The 23,409-nt window shown below is 48.7% G+C and overlaps 1 protein-coding gene across 1 annotated transcript in view; it reads right to left on the minus strand.

Annotated features, from left to right (window-relative positions):
- The window catches only part of CBY1 (chibby 1, beta catenin antagonist), a 53,603-nt gene that overhangs the window by 23,230 nt on the left and 6,964 nt on the right, over positions 1-23,409 (minus strand). The window contains exons 3-4 of the mRNA XM_075320886.1: positions 17,803-17,908; positions 11,100-11,212 (exon numbers count right to left, since the gene is read on the minus strand). Coding sequence (XP_075177001.1) covers positions 11,100-11,212; positions 17,803-17,908 — 219 coding nt within the window. The remainder of the gene's footprint in view (positions 1-11,099; positions 11,213-17,802; positions 17,909-23,409) is intronic.

A 23,409-nucleotide genomic window follows, 5' to 3' on the forward strand; every position in this document is an offset into this window, starting at 1 on the left:
GTCGCAAAATAACCCTGTGCCTTGGCACCCTTGCTCCTTGTGGACGACATGCTGTTGTCTCCTAGGAGAGTGATCACTGAGGGTATATGGGAAGGGTATACAGCCCGACCGAACAGAAATATATAAATATATATATAGTATCTAATCCGGCACCCTAAGGGGACCAGCACCGGGTGACCGGTGTGGCTTACCGACCGCTAAAAAGCGGAGTGTGTGTCCTCCAGATTCCCTGCCTTAGGTCTCCCAGCGTTGCAGAGCTTTTTCCAGGAAATCCTTCACAGGCAGAATGCCAAAGAAATGGCTGCCGGAGCTCTCAGGGGAGGAGTGGAGCCGTGGGCGGCGTTAGAAAAAGTGCGGGAATCTGGAGTCCCCACAGTGATCAGTGAGGGGGGAGGAAACATACAGGATGCTCCGGCCCTCACAGCCGACGTCAGGCCGGCCGTCCCGCCCTTACCCCTGATAGACAAGCCCGGGGGCGGGAGTTTTGCTACTAGGCCGCAATTGAAGCTGGGGACTAAATTTAAGACCGCGGCCGACAAACAGGCGCGGTCGGCGCGGAAGTCCGCCGGCCGTCACAAATAAGCAGCTGCTGCAGCGTCCGGGATAAAGGCGCTCCATGCACATCCCCCATGGGGATACAGAGTACCTTAGTGATGCAGGGCCCGGTCCCTGAGGATAAATAAACTCCTGTCCGACAGATTCCCTCAGGGGCTGCGGAGGGAGCACGGTCCCAGTGGATGGATGACCGCTCAGGATCCCACTTCTCCCAGAGCCGCTAAGGGATGGTGAAGGAGACGGCATGAGGCTCCGGCCTTTGTACCCGCAATGGGTACCTCAACCTTAACAGCACCGCCGACATAGTGGGGTGAGAAGGGAACATGCCGGGGGCCCCGTGGGGGCCCACTTTTCTTCCAACCAATATAACTAATCTGAGATTCATGAGTGGATGTGTGCCTCCTTCCACACAAAGCATAAAACTGAGGAGCCCGTGATGCACGGGAGGGTGTATAGGCAGAGGGGAGGGGTTACACTTTTTAAAGTGTAATACTTTGTGTGGCCTCCGGAGGCAGAAGCTATACACCCAATTGTCTGGGTCTCTCAATGGAGCGACAAAGAAAGGACATTATTGTTTACATCCAACGTCTGACAATTTACACTACAACAGTTTATGGTAAATCTACCTGGAGCATAGTCTCAGGTATAAAAACTCAGGTGTAAACATCTGTTCAGTTTCTGGTTGCTAAATAAATAGATACATGGAGTGTAAATGTTAGGTCTTGAAAGTCAAGAGTTTCTAAAAAAAAGAGAATTTTGTTTACTTACCGTAAATTCTTTTTCTTGTAGTTCCGACATGGGAGACCCAGACCATGGGTGTATAGCTAGCGCCTCCGGAGGACACACAAAGCACTACACTCAAATGTGTAGCTCCTCCCTCCGGGCTATATACACCCCCTGGATGACAATCTACCCAGTTCAGTGCAAAAGCTGAAGGAGGACATCCACCCATAAGTAGAGATAGAGTAAAACTCGGCAAAACCAGAACTCTGTCTACTAACAACAGCCGTGAAACACACGGAACAAAAACTGCCAACAGGCAACAGGGAGGGTGCTGGGTCTCCCATGTCGGAACTACAAGAAAAAGAATTTACGGTAAGTAAACAAAATTCTCTTTTTCTTTATCGTTCCTTCCATGGGAGACCCAGACCATGGGACGTTCCAAAGCAGTCCATGGGTGGGAAATAAACTAAACTGAGAAGTAGGCAAAACCTAACTTCACAAGTGGGCGACAGCCGCCTGAAGGATGCGTCTGCCCAAGCTCGCATCTGCCGAAGCATGAGCATGCACTTGGTAGTGCTTAGAAAAAGTGTGCAGACTGGACCAAGTGGCAGCCTGACACACCTGCTGAGCCGTAGCCTGGTGTCTGAAAGCCCAGGAGGCACCGACAGCTCTGGTCGAGTGCGCCTTAATCCCCGGCGGGGGAGGCACCTGAGAACACTGGTAGGCATCGGCGATAGCCGACCTAACCCAACGAGCCAGGGTCGGTTTAGACGCCGAGAGGCCCTTGCGCTGACCCGTGGTTAGCACAAAAAGTGAGGTGCACCGCCGAAAAACGGCGGTGCGAGACACATAGATTCGGAGCGCCCGCACCAAATCCAGGGTGTGCAACGCCTTCTCAAAGCGATGCACAGGGGCCGGACAAAGAGAGGGCAATGAAATGTCCTGGTTAAGGTGGAAGGAAGACACCACCTTAGGGAGAAAGTCCGGAGTCGGACGCAGAACCACCTTGTCTTGGTGAAACACCAAAAAGGGGGATTCCGAAGAAAGCGCAGCCAAATCAGAAACTCTCCTGAGAGAAGTTATGGCTACTAGGAAGACAACTTTCTGTGAAAGTCTAGACAAGGGAACTTCCCTGAGAGGCTCAAAAGGGGGTTTCTGTAAGGCCGTGAGGACCAGATTAAGGTCCCAGGGATCCAAGGGCCGTCGGTAAGGAGGGATGATGTGAGATGCGCCCTGCATGAAGGTGCGCACCTGAGCCAGTCAGGCGATACGCCGCTGGAACAATACCGACAAAGCCGACACCTGTCCCTTAAGGGAATTGAGGGACAGACCCAACTGCAGACCTGACTGTAGAAAAGACAGGATGGTCGGCAAGGCGAACGGCCAAGGAGCATGGCCGGAAGAGCGACACCAGGACAGGAAAATTCTCCAAGTCCTGTGGTAAATCTTAGCCGAGGAAGACTTCCGAGCCTGAGTCATGGTGGAGATGACCTCAGAGGGATTGCCTGAAGCCGTCAGGATCCAGGACTCAAGAGCCACGCCGTCAATCTGAGAGCCGCAGAATTCTGGCGGAAGAACGGACCTTGAGAGAGAAGGTCTGGGCGGTCCGGGAGATGCCACGGCACCTCTACGGACAGGCGGAGCAGATCTGGGTACCAGGCTCGCCTGGGCCAGTCCGGAGCAATGAGTATGACTCGACGGCCCTCCATTCGGATCTTGCGCAGAACCCTGGGCAAGAGAGCTAGAGGGGGAAACACATAGGCCAGACTGAACTGAGACCAATCCTGAACCAGTGCGTCTGCTGCGAAGGCTTGAGGATCGTGGGAGCGAGCCACGTAAACCGGAACCTTGTTGTTGTGCCGGGAAGCCATTAGATCTATTTCCGGAGTGCCCCACTTGCGGCAGATCGATCTGAACACTGACGGATGCAGGGCCCACTCGCCGCCGTCCACGGTTTGACGGCTGAGATAATCGGCCTCCCAGTTTTCCACGCCTGGGATGTGAACTGCGGATATGGTGGACTTGGAGTCCTCCGTCCACTGGAGGATTCGTTGAACCTCCAACATCGCCAGACGGCTGTGAGTTCCGCCCTGGTGATTGATGTAGGCAACCGCTGTCGCGTTGTCCGACTGAACCCGAATGTGCTTTCCCGCCAATAGGTGGTGAAAGTCCAGGAGAGCTAGAAACACAGCTCTGATTTCCAGCACATTGATCGGGAGGGCTGATTCGGACCGGAGTCCAAGTGCCCTGTGCTCGGTGATGGAGAAATACCGCTCCCCAGCCGGAGAGACTGGCATCCGTGGTGAGGATCACCCAGGACGGAGTCAGGAAGGAACGTCCCTGTGACAGGGAGAGGGGCTGAAGCCACCACTGAAGGGAGTTCCTGGCCTGTGATGACAGAGCCACCAGCCTGTCCAAGGAAGAGATCCGCTTGTCCCAACAGCGGAGAATGTCCAGCTGCAAGGGACGCAGATGGAACTGGGCAAAGGGAACCGCTTCCATGGACGCCACCATCTGACCCAGCACCTGCATGAGGTGTCTGATGGAATGACGGCGGTGCCTCAGCAGAGAGCGCACCGCCAGACGAAGGGACTGCTGTTTGACTAAGGGCAACTTGACAAGTGCCGGCAGAGTCTCGAATTGCATCCCTAGGTACAAAAGTACCCGGGTCGGGGTCAGAGTCGACTTGGGGAGGTTGACAAGCCACCCGAACTGAGTTAGCGTGGTGACAGTGAGAGAGACACTCCGCTGGCAGTCTACACTGGATGAGGCCTTGACTAGAAGGTCGTCCAGGTAAGGAATCACTGCCAATCCCTGGAGGTGCAGGACCGCAACCACTGCTGCCATGACCTTGGTGAACACTCGAGGGGCCGTGGCTAAGCCAAAGGGAAGAGCCACGAACTGGAAGTGTTCCTCTCCGATTGCAAAGCGTAGCCAGCGCTGGTGTGAGACCGCAATAGGCACATGCAGGTAGGCATCGCTGATGTCGATGGATGCCAGAAAATCTCCCTGGGTCATTGAGGCAATGACCGATCTCAGAGATTCCATGCGAAAGTGCCGCACCTGAACATGCTTGTTGAGAAGCTTGAGATCCAGGATGGGTCGGGAGGAACCGTCCTTTTTGGGGACTAGAAAGAGGTTGGAGTAGAAACCGCTGAACCGTTCCCGGGCGGGGACCGGAACAATTACACCGTTGGCCTGCAGGGATGCCACGGCCTGAGAGAAGGCGGCGGCTTTGGAGCAGGGGGGGGTGGACAGAAAAAATCTGTTTGGCGGGCTGGAAGAAAAAGGTATCCTGTAGCCGTGGGTGATGATATCCCGCACCCACTGATCGGAGACGTGTTGCAACCACACGTCGCCAAAGTGGGAGAGCCTGCCACCGACCAAGGACTTTGCTGGCGCGGCCAGATAGTCACGAGGAGGCTGCCTTGGTGGCAGCGGCTCCTCCGGTCTTTTGAGGACGCGGCTTTGCGCGCCAGTTGGATTTACGATCCTTGGCGGTAGTGGACGAGGCCGAGGGCTTAGAGGATGACCAGTTAGGGGAACGAAAGGAACGAAACCTCGATTGGTTCCTGACCTGGGCAGGTTTCTTGGCTTTAGTTTGTGGCAAGGAAGTACTCTTCCCGCCAGTAGCCTCCTTAATTATGTCATCAAGCTGTTCCCCAAACAGCCGGGACCCAGTAAAAGGGAGACTCGCAAGGTACTTCTTAGAGGAAGCGTCCGCTTTCCACTCTCGAAGCCACAAGATCCTGCGGATCGCGAGGGAGTTAGCGGAGGCCACTGCCGTGCGGTGAGAAGCCTCCAGGATGGCAGACATGGCGTAGGATGCAAAAGCCGAAGCTTGAGAAGTTAAGGCATCCATCTCAGGAATAGAGTCCCTGGAGAGGGAATGAATCTCCGCCAGCGAGGCAGAGATAGCCTTAAGAGCCCATACTGCCGCAAAAGACGGGGAGAAGGAGGCTCCTGCCGCCTCAAATACAGACTTGGCCAGAAGGTCAACCTGGCGGTCAGTGGGGTCCTTAAGAGAAGTGCCGTCAGCCACAGCAACGACTGTGCGGGCTGAGATTCTGGACACCGGAGGGTCCACCTTTGGGGACTGGGCCCATTCCTTAACCACCTCTGGTGGAAAAGGAAAATGGTCATCTGAACTACTCTTCAGAAAGCGTTTGTCAGGACAGGCCCTGGGCTTGTTAACAGTGGTCTGAAAGCTGGAGTGGTTAAAAAACATACTCCTAGGTTTCTTAGGAGAGGTAAACTGGTGTACCTCTACCAGAGAGGGTTGTTCCTCTGACTCTTGTGGGTTGAGGTTCAGCACGGAGTTAATGGACGTAATCAAGTCACTAACATCCGCATCACCCTCAGACAAGTCAATGGGGTACATAGAGGCAGCGTCTGAGCCCACAGCAAGTGAATCCTCCTCGCCCTGCACCTCTGCTTGTGAATCAGAGCCGTGGGACGAGGAAGGAGAAGGGTCCGTGCGTCTCCGTTTAGGGGGACGGGGTCCTAGGACCTGCTCTGAGGGCTCTGCAGAGCTCGGAGCCGCAGAGACACCCTGAGAGGGAGGCTGATGCATAGACAGCAGCGTCCGGGACAGCTGCCCCATGGAGTCGGCAAACGACTTGGAAAGAGCTTGTGAAAAAGATGCTACCCAAGCCGGGGGTTCAGCCACCGGGGCCGGAGCAGCCGGAGGGACCCCTACGGAGGCTCCAGGCTGAGACACAACCATATTAGCACAGGTATCACAATGTGGGTATGTGCTTGGCTCTGGCAGAATTAGCTTACAAGCAGTGCATATAGCATACATGTTTGCAGTCTTGCTCCTAGTGACAGACATGCTGCTGTGGAGGAAGTTCTGCAGCCAGATACACTCCTGTAGAAAGCCTGAGAGTGTAATAAAAAGTCCACAACCAGGGGTTGTGGCTTACCAGCCCTGCTCTCTGTGTGTCCTCCGGATTTCACCGCTCCCCTGTGAAGTGTCAGCCTTCCAGATTGCAGCTGCAGCTTCCAGCGCTTCCCAGTGTGAGAAACACTGAGAAAATGGCGCTGGGAGAAGGAGGGGGGGCGTGTATAAGCCCAGGAGCGGGAAACACAGAGGGCAGAGAGACACAGGGAGGTAGACAGGGGAGGGGACATCTCCCTAGAGAGGAGTGCCCTCCCCTCTGCTGGTCGGGCGGTGGGCGGCGCTGTATGCAAAACATGCATAGGAAGCCGAAAACGAAACTAGGCCCAAACTGAAGCCGGGGCCTAGATTTTAAAGTGCGGCCGACGAGCAGGCACCGTCGGCGCGGTTCACATGGAAAATTCCCAGAACCGGCCGAAATTAACAGTAACGCTAAAGCACATACTGTCCCCCTAATAAAAGTGCCCGGGACCCCTGAAAAAAACGTCTCAATACTTAGCTTTGAGACGCAGGGCCATGTCCCTGAGTGGGGGTTAACGCTCCTTCCAGCAGGGACCAGACAGGGCTGCGGATGGAGACCGGTCTTCTGCAAGCAGAGAGGACCGTGATGGCTCCCACTTCAAACAGAGCCTCGACAGAGGATGCGAAGGAGCTCGGCATGTGAAGGCTCCAGCCTTTGTGAAATCAACCTTAACAGCACCCCGCAGAGTGGAGCGTGAAGGGACATGCCGGGAGTCCAGACTGGACCCGCTTTTCTTCCAAATCTTTAAAAATTAAAATAAAAAATATCAGGAAATGAAAATGTGTGTGATCCTCCTGGAACACAAAGCGTTGAACTGGGTAGATTGTCATCCAGGGGGTGTATATAGCCCGGAGGGAGGAGCTACACATTTGAGTGTAGTGCTTTGTGTGTCCTCCGGAGGCGCTAGCTATACACCCATGGTCTGGGTCTCCCATGGAAGGAACGATAAAGAAATACATCAATCCCTTCACCCATGGGCGATTTTCTGTTTTCTCCTCCCCTTCTTCCGAGAGCCATAACTTTGTTATTTTTCCATCAATAATCGCCATATGGGGCTTGTTTGTGGGACAATTTGTACTTTTGAATTAAACCATTAATTTGACTACATAGTGTACACTGTGTGCAGAATTATTAGGCAAATGAGTATTTTGATCACATGATACTTTTTATACATGTTGCCCTACTCCAAGTTGTATAGGCTTGAGAGCTAACTACCAATTAAGTAAATCACGTGATGTGCATCTCTGTAATGAGGAGGAGTGCGGTGTAATGACATCAACACCATATATAAGGGGTGCTTAATTATTAGGCAACTTCCTTTCCTTTGCCAAAATGGGTCAGAAGAGAGATTTGACGGGCTCTGAAAAGTCCAAAATTGTGAGATGTCTTGCAGAGGGATGCAGCAGTCTTGAAATTGGCAAACTTTTGAAGCATGATCACCGAACAATCAAGCATTTCATGTCAAATAGCCAACAGGGTCGCAAGAAGCGTGTTGGGCAAAAAAGGCGCAAAATAACTGCCCATGAATTGAGGAAAATCAAGCGTGAAGCTGCCAAGATGCCATTTTCCACCAGTTTGGCCATATTTCAGAGCTGCAACGTTACTGGAGTATCAAAAAGCATAAGGTGTGCCGTACTCAGGGACATGGCCAAGGTAAGGAAGGCTGAAAAACGTCCACCTTTGAACAAGAAACATAAGATAAAACGTCAAGACTGGGCCAAGAAATATCTTAAGACTGATTTTTCAATGGTTTTATGGACTGATGAAATGAGAGTGATTCTTGATGGGCCAGGTGGATGGGCCAGAGGCTGGATCAGTAAAGGGCACAGAGCTCCACTCCGACGCCAGCAAGGTGGAGGTGGGGACTGGTATGGGCTGGTATCATCAAAGATGAACTTGTGGGCCCTTTTTGGGTTGAGGATGGAGTGAAGCTCAACTCCCAGACCTACTGCCAGTTTCTGGACGACAAATTCTTCAAGCAGTGGTACAGGAAGAAAGAATCGTTCAAGAAAAACATGATTTTCATGCAGGACACTGCTCTATCACATGCATCCAACTACTCCAGAGCGTGACTGGCCAGTAAAGGTCTAAAAGATGATAAAATAATGACATGGCCCCCTTGTTCACCTGATCTGAACCCCATAGAGAACCTGTGGTCCCTCATAAAATGCGAGATCTACAAGGAGGGAAAACCGTACACGTCTCGGAACAGTGTCTGGAAGGCTGTGGTGGCTGCTGCACGCAATGTTGATCGTAAACAGATCAAGCAACTGACAGAATCTATGGATGGTAGGCAGTTGAGTGTCATCAGAAAGAAAGGTGGCTATATTGGTCACTCATTTTTTGGGGTTTTGTTTTTGCATATCAGAAATGTTGATTTCTAAATTTTGTGCAGTTATATTGGTTTACCTGGTGAAAATAAACAAGGGAAATGGGAATATATTTGTTTTTTCTTAAGTTGCACAGTAATAGTTACCTGCACAAACAGATAGAAGATAGCCAAATCTAAAACAAACCCACTCCAACTTCCAATAATATTAAGCTATGATATTTATGAGTCTTTTGGGTTGATTGAGAACATAGTTGATCAATAATAAAAAAAATCCTCTAAAATACAACTTGCCTAATAATTCTGCACACACTGCAAAACAGGAAAAAAAAATCCAAGTGTAGTGAAATTGCAAAACAAAGTGCAATTGCACTATTGTTTTTGGGATATTTTATTCACTGTGTTCACTATATGGTAAAACTGATGTGTCAGTGTGATACCTCAGGTCGGTGCGAGGTCATAGATACCAAACATGTATACTTTTACTTTTATCTAAAGTGGGTCCAAAAGAAAAAAAAAAAAAAAAAAAAGAAAAGCGCTTTTGTCATTATTTTCCAAGACCCATAGCGTTGTCAATTTTCAGGATCTGGGGCTCAGTGATAGCTGAAAACGCAAAAAATAAGCTGACGTTTTTAAATCATTCCATTTTTGTGTGGATGCCACATTTTCATCACCTGTTATTGCATTTTAAAAAAAATTTGCGGCGACCCGAAAAAGTTTAGAATTTTTCTCACGACGCCGTGTAGCGATCACATTAATTGATTTTTATATTTTGATTGATCGGGCATTTCTCAACCCGGAAATAGAAAAAAACTGTGTACATTTTTTTTTTTAAGTGATTTATTTCCAAAGACATACAGATAGGGAATGTACATGGTGAGCCCCAATGGGGACAGTGTGTATGACAGTATTTAAAGGGGTGGTTCACCCATATTTATTATTTGCTAGATCGATATTCTGTTGAGAAACAATGTTTCTCTCAAATACCTTTTGTTGGCAATAGTGCCTGTGAGAGGCGCTATTGCGGACCGCTGTTCCCCATGCCTGACCCCCGGGCTCCGTGACTCCGGGGATCCAGTGATGTCACGTCAATTTCCTGTTGACCTGACATCACCGCAGCCGGCTGCAGTGTCCGTGAGTGATGGGCGGTGGGCGGAGTTTCCCTGCTCATCACAACCCAGCATGTCAGCCCATCAGCTCCCTGCTCCCTCACAGCAGAGCGCTGCAAGCAGGAGACATGCTGAGCTGTGACAAGCTGTGAAACACTGCCCACAGCTCAGTGAATCAGGAAGAGTGGGGCCGGCCCCGGTGTCCGTGAGTGATGGGCTGAGGGCGGTGTTTCACCGCTCAGCACAGCCCATCAGATCCCTCCTCCCTCACAGCAGAGTGCTGCAAGCAGGAGGGATGCTGGGCTGTGACGAGCGGTGAATCATCGCCCACAGCTCGGTGAGTCAGGAAGACTGCAGCCGGCCGCGATGATGTCAGGTGAGCAGGAAGTTGACGTGACATCACCGGATCCCCAAGGTCATGAAGCCCAGGGGTCAGGCATGGGGAACAGCAGTCCGCAATAGCACATCTCACAAGCAGTATTGCCAACATAAGGTATTTGAGAGAAACATTGTTTCTCAACATAATATTGATCTAGCAATTAATAAATATGGGTGAACCACCCCTTTAAAGCGCTGCAGAATATGTTAGCGCTATATAAAAATAAAGATTTGTTTATTTTTTTTCAATGGGGCGAATCGGGGGCGATTTGAACTTTTAGGTGTTTTGGTTTTTTTTTTTAAATTTTCATTTTATATTTTTTATTTATTTTACTAGTCCCCCTAAGGGACTGTATGGATCCAGCGTCTGATCACTTGTTCATTTCTGTTGATACGAGCTGCACAGCTCTGATTAGCAGAAATGCAGTGTTCCTGTGAGAGCCGGCGCTCTGTCAGCTCACAGGAACTACATCGTGGTCGCGTCAAGTGTCATCACGACCCGTCGCTACCATGGCAACCATCAGCTCCGCGTGATCATGTCATGGGGCCTTCAATGGCAACTTGTAATTACACAATCCCCGCTGCGACCATTTAAATCGTGCTGTCACAATTGGACAGCGCGATCTAAGTGGCATGTAGGCAAGGGTGGATTGCAGATCCACCTGTGCCTGTTAGCCTGACAAATCAGCAGACATGTGAAAGGTTCACCACCAGCTCGTGAAGGGGTTTATTAATCTTAACTAAAATCGTTACAAGTTACAGACTTTAATGTAGATAAATTGGCGTACTTTCATCCCCTTTACAAAAAGAGGCAGCCGGTTGTCCATTAATTCTCTATGGGGCTGCCGGAAAATGTTGAGTGCAGCGCTGGACAACAGCCCTATAGGGAATGAATGGGTTGAGCATGAGGATAAAATTTCCCTGTCCTGTCGATCAGTGCAGTCTCAGTGGGTGGATCGCCCTGATCAACAAGATATCACCAATCTCGTGGATACGTGATAAAATTGTTTTCCTGTGAAAACCGGATAAATTTTGCTTCTATACCTATGCTTTAGAGTTGTAATACTTTAGACCGTTATTTACCATGTCCAAAAGAAGCTCTACTTTCAGACGAAGCAAATTATTCTCCTCCTCGAGCTGAAGATTTCTCTTCCGAAGACGTTGGACTTCCTTCTGTGACCCGGTGCCTCCTGATTCTATCAGAAGCATGTATTGTTAGATAATATAAGCCAGAAAACAAGGTCTTATTCACACAGCCAGGATTTTACACTACACAGCACTTTGTTATACAGAGTAACACACGTTATATTTTCATCAGAGCAATAAAAAAGGAAAAAACATCAGGCACTCACCAGTTGCTGTTTGTGCAAGTTTTGTTGTTTTAATCGTGCAGGTTACAAGTGCATGGAGTGGAGGGGAGGGAGTGGACGCTACACACGTCCAAAGACGACGGCGGCCGTTTCGCACCTGTCTGGTGCTTCAGCTGGTCTCAGACAGGTGCGAAACGGCCGCCGTCGTCTTTGGACGTGTGTAGCGTCCACTCCCTCCCCTCCACTCCATGCACTTGTAACCTGCACGATTAAAACAACAAAACTTGCACAAACAGCAACTGGTGAGTGCCTGATGTTTTTTCCTTTTTTATTGCTCTGATGTTCACATGTTTATTCACATCAATGGCACCGCAGAGCATGTGCACCTTTTTCGGCCCAGTATAGGATGTTCTGAAAGTTTTTTGGTGTTGGGGCAGTGCCCTGAACTTTTCTCCTTTTTCGCACGTTATATTTTCATAGGGGCCATATCCTCTACAAGACTGTGGGTTAGGTTAATATTGTCAGACTGTTAGTTTTGGACCCTTAAGAAAGATATTCTTGAAATTTTTTAAATTGTATTTTTTTGCTGGCTTTCAAGAGTCATAGCCATTTAATTTGTTAGTCGATATAAACATGTGAGAACTTATTTTTGGGAGGGAAGATTTGTATTTTATAATGGTTCCCTTTTGGGGATTACCTATAACATGCTGAATGTTTTTTTCATTTTACTGGGAGGTGGGGACTTTAAGTTTTAAAGTTATGAACAGTGACATAATACATGGCAATACTGTACTAAAGTGTATTATGCCTGTAACCATACCACTCACAGGCACTCTATTAAGGGGGCTTTACACGCTGGGATATCAGTAACAATATATCGTCAGGGTCACGTCGTTAGTGACGCACATCCGGCTCCGGTAGCGACATCACAGCGTGTGACACTAATGAGCGACGATCAACGAGCACAAAAACATGAAAAATCGTTGCTCATTGACACGTCGCTCATTTCCTTAATATCGTTGCTGCTGCCGCTACGATGTTGTTCGTCGTTCCTGCGGCACCACGCATCGCTATGTGTAACACTGCAGGAGCAACGAATATCTCCTTACCTGCGTCCACCGGCAATGCGGAAGGAAGTAGGCGGGATGTTACGTCCCGCTCATCTCCGCCCCTCCGCTTCTATTGGCCGGCCACTTAGTGACGCTGCAGTGACATCGCTATGACACCGAACGCATCTCCCCCTTGAGGGAGGGATTGTTCGGCGGTCACAGCAACGTCACTGACAAGGTATGTGCGTGTGATGCTGCCGTAGTGATAATGTTCGCTACGGCAGCGATCACCACATATCGTGCCACCGACAGGGGCGAGTGCAATCGCTAGCGATGTCGCAACATGTAAAGCACCCTTTACACTCAGCCTGGGTCTTATGTCTTGACAAATTAGCCATCCTACCGGGACCATTGTTAGGTTGCCTTGAAATGCATCTCATTAGGCCCCCTATGTCTAAAAACGTGATGGTCTCTGTTGTTCCTATTTACAGCGCTATCAAAGAGGTTAAACTGTAGGTCTCATGTTCTCAGTGATCTCAGGGTTAACAGGAGCCAGGCTTTGTACAAAAGTACAGCTCCTGCAGCTGATGACACATTACACACAAAGAGGACGATATATATCTATCTGTTATGGAGTGCTTGGTAACATGGCAATGACCGGTATATGCGTTATGTACTTTTATACTAATGGCCTTGGTGGGGGTACAACACACAATAGCCCCGCCAATCAAGTGTTCCTGATGCCGGCTGCATGTGGTGAGTGGCAGCTACACAGCACAACTCAGTTAACTGCAGAGTGGCAACAGGCAGATACTGCATCCCCCACCCAGACTGAAATCAATAGAGGGCGGATGTGCAGTACCCATGGGGCCACCATTCCGTTGATACAGCTGTGCAGCTCCGCAACTCACCACATCCGGCCACTGGTAACAGCCGATCGGCGAATGTGCTTGGTGTCGCACGCCCAGCAATCAGATAGTGGTCACCTAACATTTCTTAACACATAGCCAAAGAGGGCTTTACTAAGAAGTATTATTCTCTTATGAGAGCATCAGTTCCCACTAGGACAGTAGTGATGAAGACCACGTGAGCTACACATATAGAATGCTGACGAAATTACAAAAGTTAATAATGGAATTCGTGAAGTTCTCAAGGCTCACTTCTGATGATCCTGGATTGAACAAATAGTAGCAAAAACATTGCCTGCAATATAACAATGTACTGTATTCGTCAATCTGGTATGTTTGAAAACTATTCCACTTTCCTATATTCTGATTTCCCCTGTCTGTGCTGCATTTGTAACTGACTACTCCATGACCCCCTCCCCACTTTTCTTTATGACCCACTTGTTCACTCTGCCTATGCTCTATGCCACATCTGAGCCCAGCTTTGATTTAATTAGGATGAGTGTCAGCTCCTTCCCTCTGAGATACACATGGGTGCATGATGTCAGCTGAGACATATCGGTGTGTCCATCTCTTAGGAGTGTGCATCTATAAGTGTACAATAATGAAGTAAACCAGAATTTGACCTGAAGGTAACTGGATATGTAGTCAGTGCAAACAATGTTTCTGGTTCTTTTCACTTTCACCCCTATAATAATACTTCACTTCCTACTAACCCCCCAATCCCTAAACCCAGTAATGAGCTAAGGTGGTGTCACACACAGCGACGACAACAACGACGTCGCTGCTACGTCACCATTTTCTGTGACGTTGCAGCGACGTCCCATCGCTGTCGCGGTGTGTGACATCCAGCAACGACCTGGCCCCTGCTGTGAGGTCGCCGCTCCTTGCTGAATGTCCTGCTTCATTTTTTCGTCGTCGCTCTCCCGCTGTGAAGCACACATCGCTGTGTGTGACAGCGAGGGAGCGACGAAATGAAGCGAGCAGGGAGCAGGAGCCGGCGTCTGGCAGCTGCGGAAAGCTGTAACCACTGTAAACATCGGGTAACCAAGGGAAGACCTTTCCCTGGTTACCCGATATTTACCTTCATTACCAGCCTCCGCCGTTCTTGCTGCTAGTGCCGGCTCCTGCTCTGTGCACATGTAGCTGCAGTACGCATCGGGTAATTAACCCTATGTGTACTGTACCTAGGAGAGCAAGGAGCCAGCGCTAAGCAGTGTGCGCGGCTCCCTGCTCTCTGCACATGTAGCGACGTTATGATCGCTGCTGCGTCGCTGTGTTTGACAGCTAAGCAGCGATCATAACAGCGACTTACAAGGTCGCTGTTACGTCACAGAAAATGGTGACGTAACAGCGATGTCGTTGTCGCTGTCGCTATGTGTGAACCCAGCTCTAGTCATCTTTCCCTCCATCCTCCCCAATCATCTCACCTCCTCGTCAATCTTTTCCTCAACATAAAACCCTGTGTCTCCAGACACACATGGCCACCTCATGGCCTCTCCTGCTCCCACCTACTAACACTCTCACTGCTGGTGATATCTCTCCAACTCCTGGCCCTCCTCACCACATTCTATCACAATTTTCGCAACCCAATCAACCTCATACCCATTCACCCAGCCTAGCTCCCCCAGTCCCTCTAACAGAAGCTCTATGGAACGCTCGCTCTTTCTGCAGCAAACTTTCATACATCCATAACCTTACAAACAAACTTTACTTCCTCGGCATCACTGAAACTTGTCTCACCCCCTCTGACACAGGCTCTCCTGCTGCACTTTCTTATGGTGGTCTCCATCTTTCTAACACCCTCCAATCCAGTAACAAGCATGGTGGAGGAATTCGTTTTTTGTCCTGTCCCAAACCCCTCCCCCCCCCCCAAAAAAAAACAAAAAACCACACACTTTACACCAATTCTACTGCCACACTACGTTACGGTCCACTCTTTTTAGGTGTACTCTGTCCGTACCTACTCCCCTTGCAGCTGGCTGTCATTTACCGCCCCCAGGCCCAGCCACCACCTTTCCGGACCACTTCACCTCCTGGCTACTTCATTTCCTTTCTACTGACACCTTCCACTAATCTGTCTCTAAATTATTAACACTCACTTCCTCCTTCGGGCTCACTCTATGATCCTCTGCAGCTAATCACAAAGATTGCCACACGCTGGACCTCATCATCACCCGCCTCTGTTCCCTATCTAACCTCTCAAGCTCACCACTCCTGCTGTCTGACCACAACCTAGTTAAATGCTCTTCCCTCTCTTCTCAAAGTACACAACCCTCACTCCATAAACTTACACACCCTCGCAGAAATCTCAAACACCTTGATTTACACTCTGAGTCCCTTCTCCGTTTCAGACATAGGCTTCATTACACAATGCAGATGCTGCTGTCACTTTACATAATACCACAATCTCTGCAGCTCTTGAATCAGCTTCCCCCCTCATGCATACCATAAACCACACAATCAACAGGCAACCCTGGCACACGAGCCAGACTAAATAACCAAGACGGGATTGCCGAGTGGTGATGGAAGAGTTCTCATACAAGCATTCCCTCACCACTTTCCAGATCACACTCACTGCTGCAAAACAAACCTACTTCTCATCTCTCATATCCTCCCAATCTCAAAACCCTAAACAACTATTCAACAATTTCAACTCTACTCAGTCCCCCGGCGCCTCTTCCCTCTCCTCTTATCTCAACTGAAGACTTTGCCTCTTTATTCAAGCAGAACATTGACAACATCAGAGTAAGCTTGGGCCCACAATCCCCACAGCCCTACCTCATAACTACTCAGCCCTTCCTCTAAATCCAGTTTCTCCACCATGATAAAAGATCATCTTTCCACTCTACTCTTACAATCACATCTCACCACCTGTCTCTTCAACCTGTATCTAACCCATCTCTTCAACCTGTCACTAACAACTGGTATATTCCCCATATGCTTTACAACATGCCTCAATCCCTTGACCCTTTCTTTGTGATGAGCAATCGCCCCATATCACTTCTCCCATATGCCTCAAAACTCCTGGAAAAGCATATCCATCTTGAACTGTCCTCCCACCTCTCCTCCTGCTCCCTCTTTGACAGACTACAATCTGGCTTCCGTCTGCATCATTCCACTGAAACTGCCCTAACTAAAGTCACCAATGACCTACTGCCTGCCAAAGCCAAGCAACACTGCTTTGCCCTCCTCCTTTAGCTGTCCTCTGCCTTCGACAGTGGACCATTCCCTTCTACTACAGATTCGGTCATCTCTGGGGATCACAGACTTGGCCAGTTCTTGGATCGTCTAATACCTAACCGACAACTTTCAGCGTCTCCCACTCGCACACCGCTTCCTCATCTCGTCCCCTATCTGTAGGTGTCCCTCAAGCTTCAGTTCTAGGACCGTTGCTGTCCTCCATCTACACCTTCGGCCTGGGACAGCTCATAGAGGCCCATGGTTTTCAGTATCATCTCTATGCTGATGACACGCAAATCTACCTCTCTAGATCCAATATCACCTCCTTACTAACCAGAATCCCACAATGCCTGTCTGCTATTTCATCCTTTTTCTCTGATTAATTTCTAAAACTGAACATGGACAAAACAGAATTCATTATCTTTTCTCTTCCTCACTCAACCCCCCAACAGACCTATCCATCAAAGTCAATGACTGCTCACTCTCCGCAGTCAAACATGCTCGCTGCCAGGGAGTAACTCTAGACTCTGCTCTCTCGTTCAAGCCACACATCCAAACCTTCTTCACCTCCTGCCAACTTCAACTCAAAAATATTTCCAGGATTTGTACATTCCTTTCCCAAGAAGCTGCAAAAACACTAGTGCATGCCCTTATCTCCCACCTGGACTATTGCATCCCCCTGCTCTGTGGCCTCCCTTCTAACAATCTTGCACCCCTACAATCTATTCTAAACTATGCTGCCCAACTAATCCACCTGTCTCCCCGCTACTCCCCGACCTCTCCTCTCTGCCAATCCCTTCACTGGCTTCCCATTGCCCAATAACTAGTTCAAAACCCTAACCATGACCTACAAAGCCATCCACACCCTGTTTCCTCCCTACATCTGTGATCTAGTCTCCTGGTACTTACCCTCACGTAATCTTCGATCCTCACAACATCTCCTTCTCTACTCCCATCTCATCTCCTCTTCCCACCACCGCATCCAAGATTTCTTCCGTGCCTCCCCCATACTCTGTAACTCTCTACCTCAACATATCAGACTCTCGCTTACCTTGGAAAGCTTCAAAAGGAACCTGAAGACCCACCTCTTCCAACAAGCCTACAACCCACCGTAACCCTCAGTCCGCTATAGCACCGCACAACCATCTCTACCCTCACCTACTGTATCCTCACCCATCCCTTGTAGACTGTGAGCCTTGAGGGAAGGGTCCTCTCACCTCCTGTACCAGTCTGTGCCTTGTATTGTTCATGATTATTGTACTTGTCTCCCCCATGTATACCCCTTTTCACATGTAAAGCGCCATGGAATAAATGGCGCTATACTAATAATAATACTTACCAGTTATCCACTGGCCATTTTCAAACTTCAGACTTTGCCCTGCAATACTGATACTGGGGGCGCCATAATCCAAACCGAGCTCCACCTCCTTTGTCGTCCGGTCCAGCTAGAAGAGAAAAAAAGAAAAAAGTGATTAGATAAGAAATCTATGTGGCAAAAACACAAAACTCGACTAAACAGCGTAGTGTATCTCGAAAATGACGTAATTCATTGTGTACATATTAAATATCCTTACCGGGTACCTTTCCCTCCCTTGGACAAGAATGCTATGTGCAATAATTCAAAAGAGGCAGGTTTCAGCGTTTTTTTTTAAAGTAGAAAAACTCTACTTTTATGTGAGTCCGCGGTTTTGATGTGGTTTTTTTTGCAGCCATTTCTCATATAACAGTTCTTAGTTTGGAGCAGATTCCACTTTTTCTCAACAAATCATTTTTAAAAACCTGAAGTAGAAGAAGATTAAAACAAAAAAAAAAAAAAAAACCCCCACACAAAACGCCTCCAAAAAACTTCCACTTATGAACAGCAAACAGGATTAACCTGTCACCTTGGAAAATGTCATTTCCGTATAAATATGGGGTTACTTGCATTGCAATGCTGCCCCGCCAACGCACTGCAAAATCAACCACCAGGAGAAATGCCCCAGCATTTTGATTGACAGCTGACTCTGCAGCGCATGAGTGCGGAGCGGGCGGGCAATGTGCCTGAGCGTGCTTACAGCCTGTAGCTACGCCGTGCACTGTCCATATAACTGACATCTGTCAGCTCCTGGGAGAAAATAACTTCATTTTCTCCTGGTAGTCACTTTTTCAGTCAAGCGACAGGGCAGCATTGTAACACATTATCTACAGGGAAATAGCATTTTCCAAGGAGACAGGTTCCCTTTTAATTTGCAGTTTTTATGTTATAAAGCAAAATTGGTTTGTACCGCCAAACTATGAGACCCATGACATTAGTATTTTTATGTTGACAGACCTGTGTAAGGTTATCCTTTTTTTTGAGGGACGAGTTTTAGGTTTCATATACAGCTGGTTCCTGCACAGATGGTATAGGCTCACATGTGCCATATACCGCAAGTATCCGAAAGGTACAGCAACTCACATTATTAATCTTCCAACAGCACCCGATATACAGTATATGGCATATGGAAAAGGTTACAATGTAACAGCAGTTTGTGGTTACTACGTGGATTAACGCTAGACGTAGTAAAGCAACTTGTATTATTTAATCTTACTCCAATCCCGTATTACAGCCTACTATAGCTTCAGAGCTGTATTCACATTCCTGTTTGTCTGCACAAAGCATGTGCTTCTTATATGCTCTGCTGCTGTACAGTAATCTGATGTAGGAATATCTGATAATCCCAGTGTACTATAGGAGCTCAGCTAAACTGTTAATCTGATTACAAGCTTAAAAGGAATCTGTCATCAGGTGACAGTCTACTACCTTATCTGAAAGCCATATGATGTAGGGGCACTCACCCAGATTCCGATTTCACATACTGAACTAAATGATTGTTTTCTCTGCTGCAGATCTACCAGGTCTCTGACTACTGAGCTCTGACTAACCACACTCACACCACTGATTGGCAGTTTTCTGTGTATATTGAAAGAAAACTGCCAATCAGTGGTGGGGCGGGGTTATACAGAGCTCACGAATATGGAGGATCACATGGCAGCAGGTGTACTAGTCCTGTAATGAGAATTTCCTGATAACAGTGATTTTATCAAAACTACAGCAAGCAGCCCAGCAAGTGACACATCGCTGAAATCATGGTCTCTGTCTGTACATTATGTGAAAAAGAAGGAAGGAAAGCAGCTTACCACTTATTCCAAATGGGTCCACATATGTCCGGATCCAGTGGCGTAACTAGAGTTTGATGGGCCCGGTGCAAAGTTCGGACCTGGGCCCCTCCTCCACATACACTGACACTTGGGGTATGGGACAATGACACTGACACTCGGGGTACAGAATAATGACGCTGACACTTGCCTATTATCCTCAGCACCCAGATTTCCCATGATCTGAAATCCCTCTTATCAGCACCCAGCTTTCCTATGTTCTGATATCCATCTTGTCCTCGGCACCCAGCTTCCCCATGCTCTGCTATACATCTTTCCCTCAGCACCCAGCTTTCCCATATCAGAGCATGGGAAAGCTGGGTGCTGAGAGATGTATAGCACAGCATGGGAAAGCTGGGTGCTGAGGGAAAGAGCCTTTTCCCTCAGCACAAAACGTTCCCATTCCATGCTTGTATCTTTGTCCCCCTTGTATATAGTTCTACAAATACAATAATGGCCCCCGCACAGCCTTCCATATAGTATAAAGTGTCCCACATAACCCTTCATATATTAGAATGCAGCTACATAGTCCTCCATGTATTATAATGCATTTCCCATAGTTCTCCATGTATTATAATTCACCCCACAGTCCTCCATATATTATACTGCGCCCCATAATCCTCCATATATAATAATTCACCCCATAGTTCTCCATATATTAGAATGTACCCCATAGTACTTCATATATTATACTGCACCACATAGTCCTCCATGTTTTATAATGCACCCCCATAGTCCATGTATAAGGTAGCCTTCATAGTCCTCCATATATTATAATGTAGCCCCCATAGTCCTATATGTATTATAATGCAGCCCCATAAAACCTTCATATTGTGTCATGCAGCCCCATACTCCTCCATGTATAATGCACTCATATAGTCCATGTATAAGGTGGTCCGTCATGTTGTACATTGCAGCCCCATAGACCTCCATGTATAATGCAGCCAGCGCCCCATGCTCCATGTATAATACAGCCCCCATGGCCTCTGGCCACAGTGTACACATTAATTTAAAAAACCAAACACACAAACAAAAAAAACAAACAACAAACAAGTTCTTACCTCTCTCCTCGTTCCAGCGCTGCTCCGTCCTCACCTCTCCTTGTTTCCCTTCTGCTGCGGTCGGCGTCCTCCCGTCCTGCGCTGTTCTTTTAGCACAGCAGTCGCACAGGAGTGACGTCACCACACAGGCATGGGGGGGGGGGGGAATGATTAAGCGTGGAGCTGCACTGGCCGCTCCCCGCTTCATTGCTGCTGCGTACAATGATGGGGGAGAGGGGCCTGATGCCACACCGCTGACACCGGGAAGGGGGGTCCGATGTCAGCGGCGGAACTGGGTCATACAACGACCGAGTGGTCTGCGCCAGATCAGCGCCTCTCCTCTCACAGACAGGAGCTGGCTGCTGATCTGACGGGCGGCCGCGGGCCCCTAAGCTGCCGGGTCCGGTCGCAGTCGCAACCTCTGCGACCGTGGTAGTTACGCCCCTGTGCGGATCATTGTGGCTGGTGTCCACAATACAATACAAATAGAGGGACAGAATACTGTTTTTCAGTTAAAAATCTCTCTTTACTTTATTAAAGTATTTAAAAATACATATTAAAATGCATATTCCGGGTTCTCAGCCACTCTTTATGCATTTTGGATAACAATCCTAGGCCTATGAGTAAGGATTGTTATCCGAAACGCATAAGGCAAAGCCGAGAGCCTGGAATATGCATTTTTAAATGCTTTAATAAAAGGAAAAAAAGATTTTTACTGAAGTACGGTATGCTGGATCTTTTCATCCCTCATTTTTGTCTGTACATTATGCTGCTCTCAGCTTAGGTGGCAAAAACCTGGTGAGAGATTCTTCTTAATAGGAACCTGTCCCCAGGATTTTCTCCTATAAGCTGCGGCCACCACCAGTGAGTCCTTATATACAGTATTCTGCAATGCTGTATATAAGAGCCCAGGCCGCGCTGTGTAACGTAAAAAAATCTTAATTACTCACCGGTAATGGGATTTTCAATAGCCCATGACAGCACCACCTGAGAGATAGGTTCCGCCCACATCAGGACAGGATACCCACTGATAAAAAGGCGGCACCTCTCCTCCACATCAGTAGGTTTTCAGAGCCAGAGAGGACCAACAAAACACAAACAGATTAATCATACCACCACCCAAGGAAAAACACCAATAACTCTAACACTCCCCGAAGAGTGCCCACAACCAGTGAATAGGGGGGGGGGGAACTAAGGGTGCTGTCATGGGCTATTGAAAATCCCGGTGAGTAAGGCTGCTTTCACACTACGTCTTTTTAACATGCGTCCTGAACAGTTTTTTGCTGCAAAAGCGGATCCTGCTTTTACAGCAAAAAATGCATGCAAACGCATGTCTTATTTTGCAGGATCCTGTCACTGGATGTTTAGGGGCGGGCATTGGAGTCATGTGATCGGGAGTGAGGGGAACTAAACGACTGGGAGCCGGCATCTGACAGCTGCGAGGCTCGTAACCAAGGTAAACATCGGGTATACTTGCTTGGATACCCGATATTTACTTTGGTTACAAGCGTCTGCAGCTGCTAGGAGCCGGGCTCCCTGCACACGTTACCAACGTAAACATCGGGTAACTAAGATAAGTGGTTACCCGATATTTACCTTGGTTACGAGTGTCCGCAGCTCTCAGGTGGGGGAGAGGGAGGGGGAGAGACAGAGAGAGAGGGAGGAGAGAGAGGGGGAGAGAGACAGAGAGGTAGGAGAGAGATAGACTGATCACGGAGGCTGGCTTCTGGGCATGCTCAGTAGAGCAAGCAGGATCCTGTCTATCAGCATGCAGCGTTCACATGCGTTTGCGTGCTGTTTAGTCAGGATCCAGCAATTTGCAGAAGTTGGACGCAGCTCAAAAACGCTACAAGTAGCGTTTTTGAAAGATGTTAATAAACTGCAAGTCGCTGGATCCTCACTATAACGCACGCAAACGCAGGTGAACGCATGTTAACGCGAGTCCATTGCAAATGCATTGAAATGAAAACGCATTTGCACTGGATCCGTTTCTGCGTTAAAAAAAACGTTCAGGACGCATGTTAAAAAGACGTAGTGTGAAAGCAGCCTAATTAAGATTTTTCCCAGCCGCCCATGACAGCACCACCTGAGAGATTTATATAGACCACCACCTTAGGGAGGGACCACCGCCTGTAAGACCAGTCTCCCAAAGGAAAGGTCAGTTGTGGAGGATAAGTCCAGCCTATAGTGTCGAAAGAAAGTACCAGGAGACGACCAAGTAGCCGCCCGACAGATCTGGTCAATAGAGGCATCAGCCCTCTCTGCCCAAGACGTAGACACTGCTCTAGTGGAGTGCGCCCTTATGACCTGAGAAGGAGTGGTGTCCTTAGCCGAGTATGCCAAGCCGATGGCATCCCTGACCCATCTGGCCAAGGTAGCCTTAGAAGCCCCATGCCCCCTGGATTGCCCCTGAAATGTGACAAACAGGGCCTGAGACTTTCTCCATTCCCTAGTCCTATCTAGGTACGTGAGTAAGGGCCTCCGGACATCCAATCCGAGCCTCCTTCTCGTTATGAGGGGGGGGGGGGGTCACAGAGGGAAGGGAGCACGATTTCTTGGGACCGATGAAAGGGTTTAGAAACCTTGGGCAGGTAGAAGGGATCAGTCCGCAACACTACCCTATCATCCAGAATCTGGGTATAAGGGTGAACTATGGACAAGGCTTGGAGATCCCCCACCCGCCTGGCCGAGGTGAGTGCGACGAGGAGAAAAACCTTAAGTGACAGCAG

This window comes from Anomaloglossus baeobatrachus, chromosome 8 (assembly GCF_048569485.1).
Source record: "Anomaloglossus baeobatrachus isolate aAnoBae1 chromosome 8, aAnoBae1.hap1, whole genome shotgun sequence".
Lineage (NCBI taxonomy): Eukaryota > Metazoa > Chordata > Amphibia > Anura > Aromobatidae > Anomaloglossus > Anomaloglossus baeobatrachus.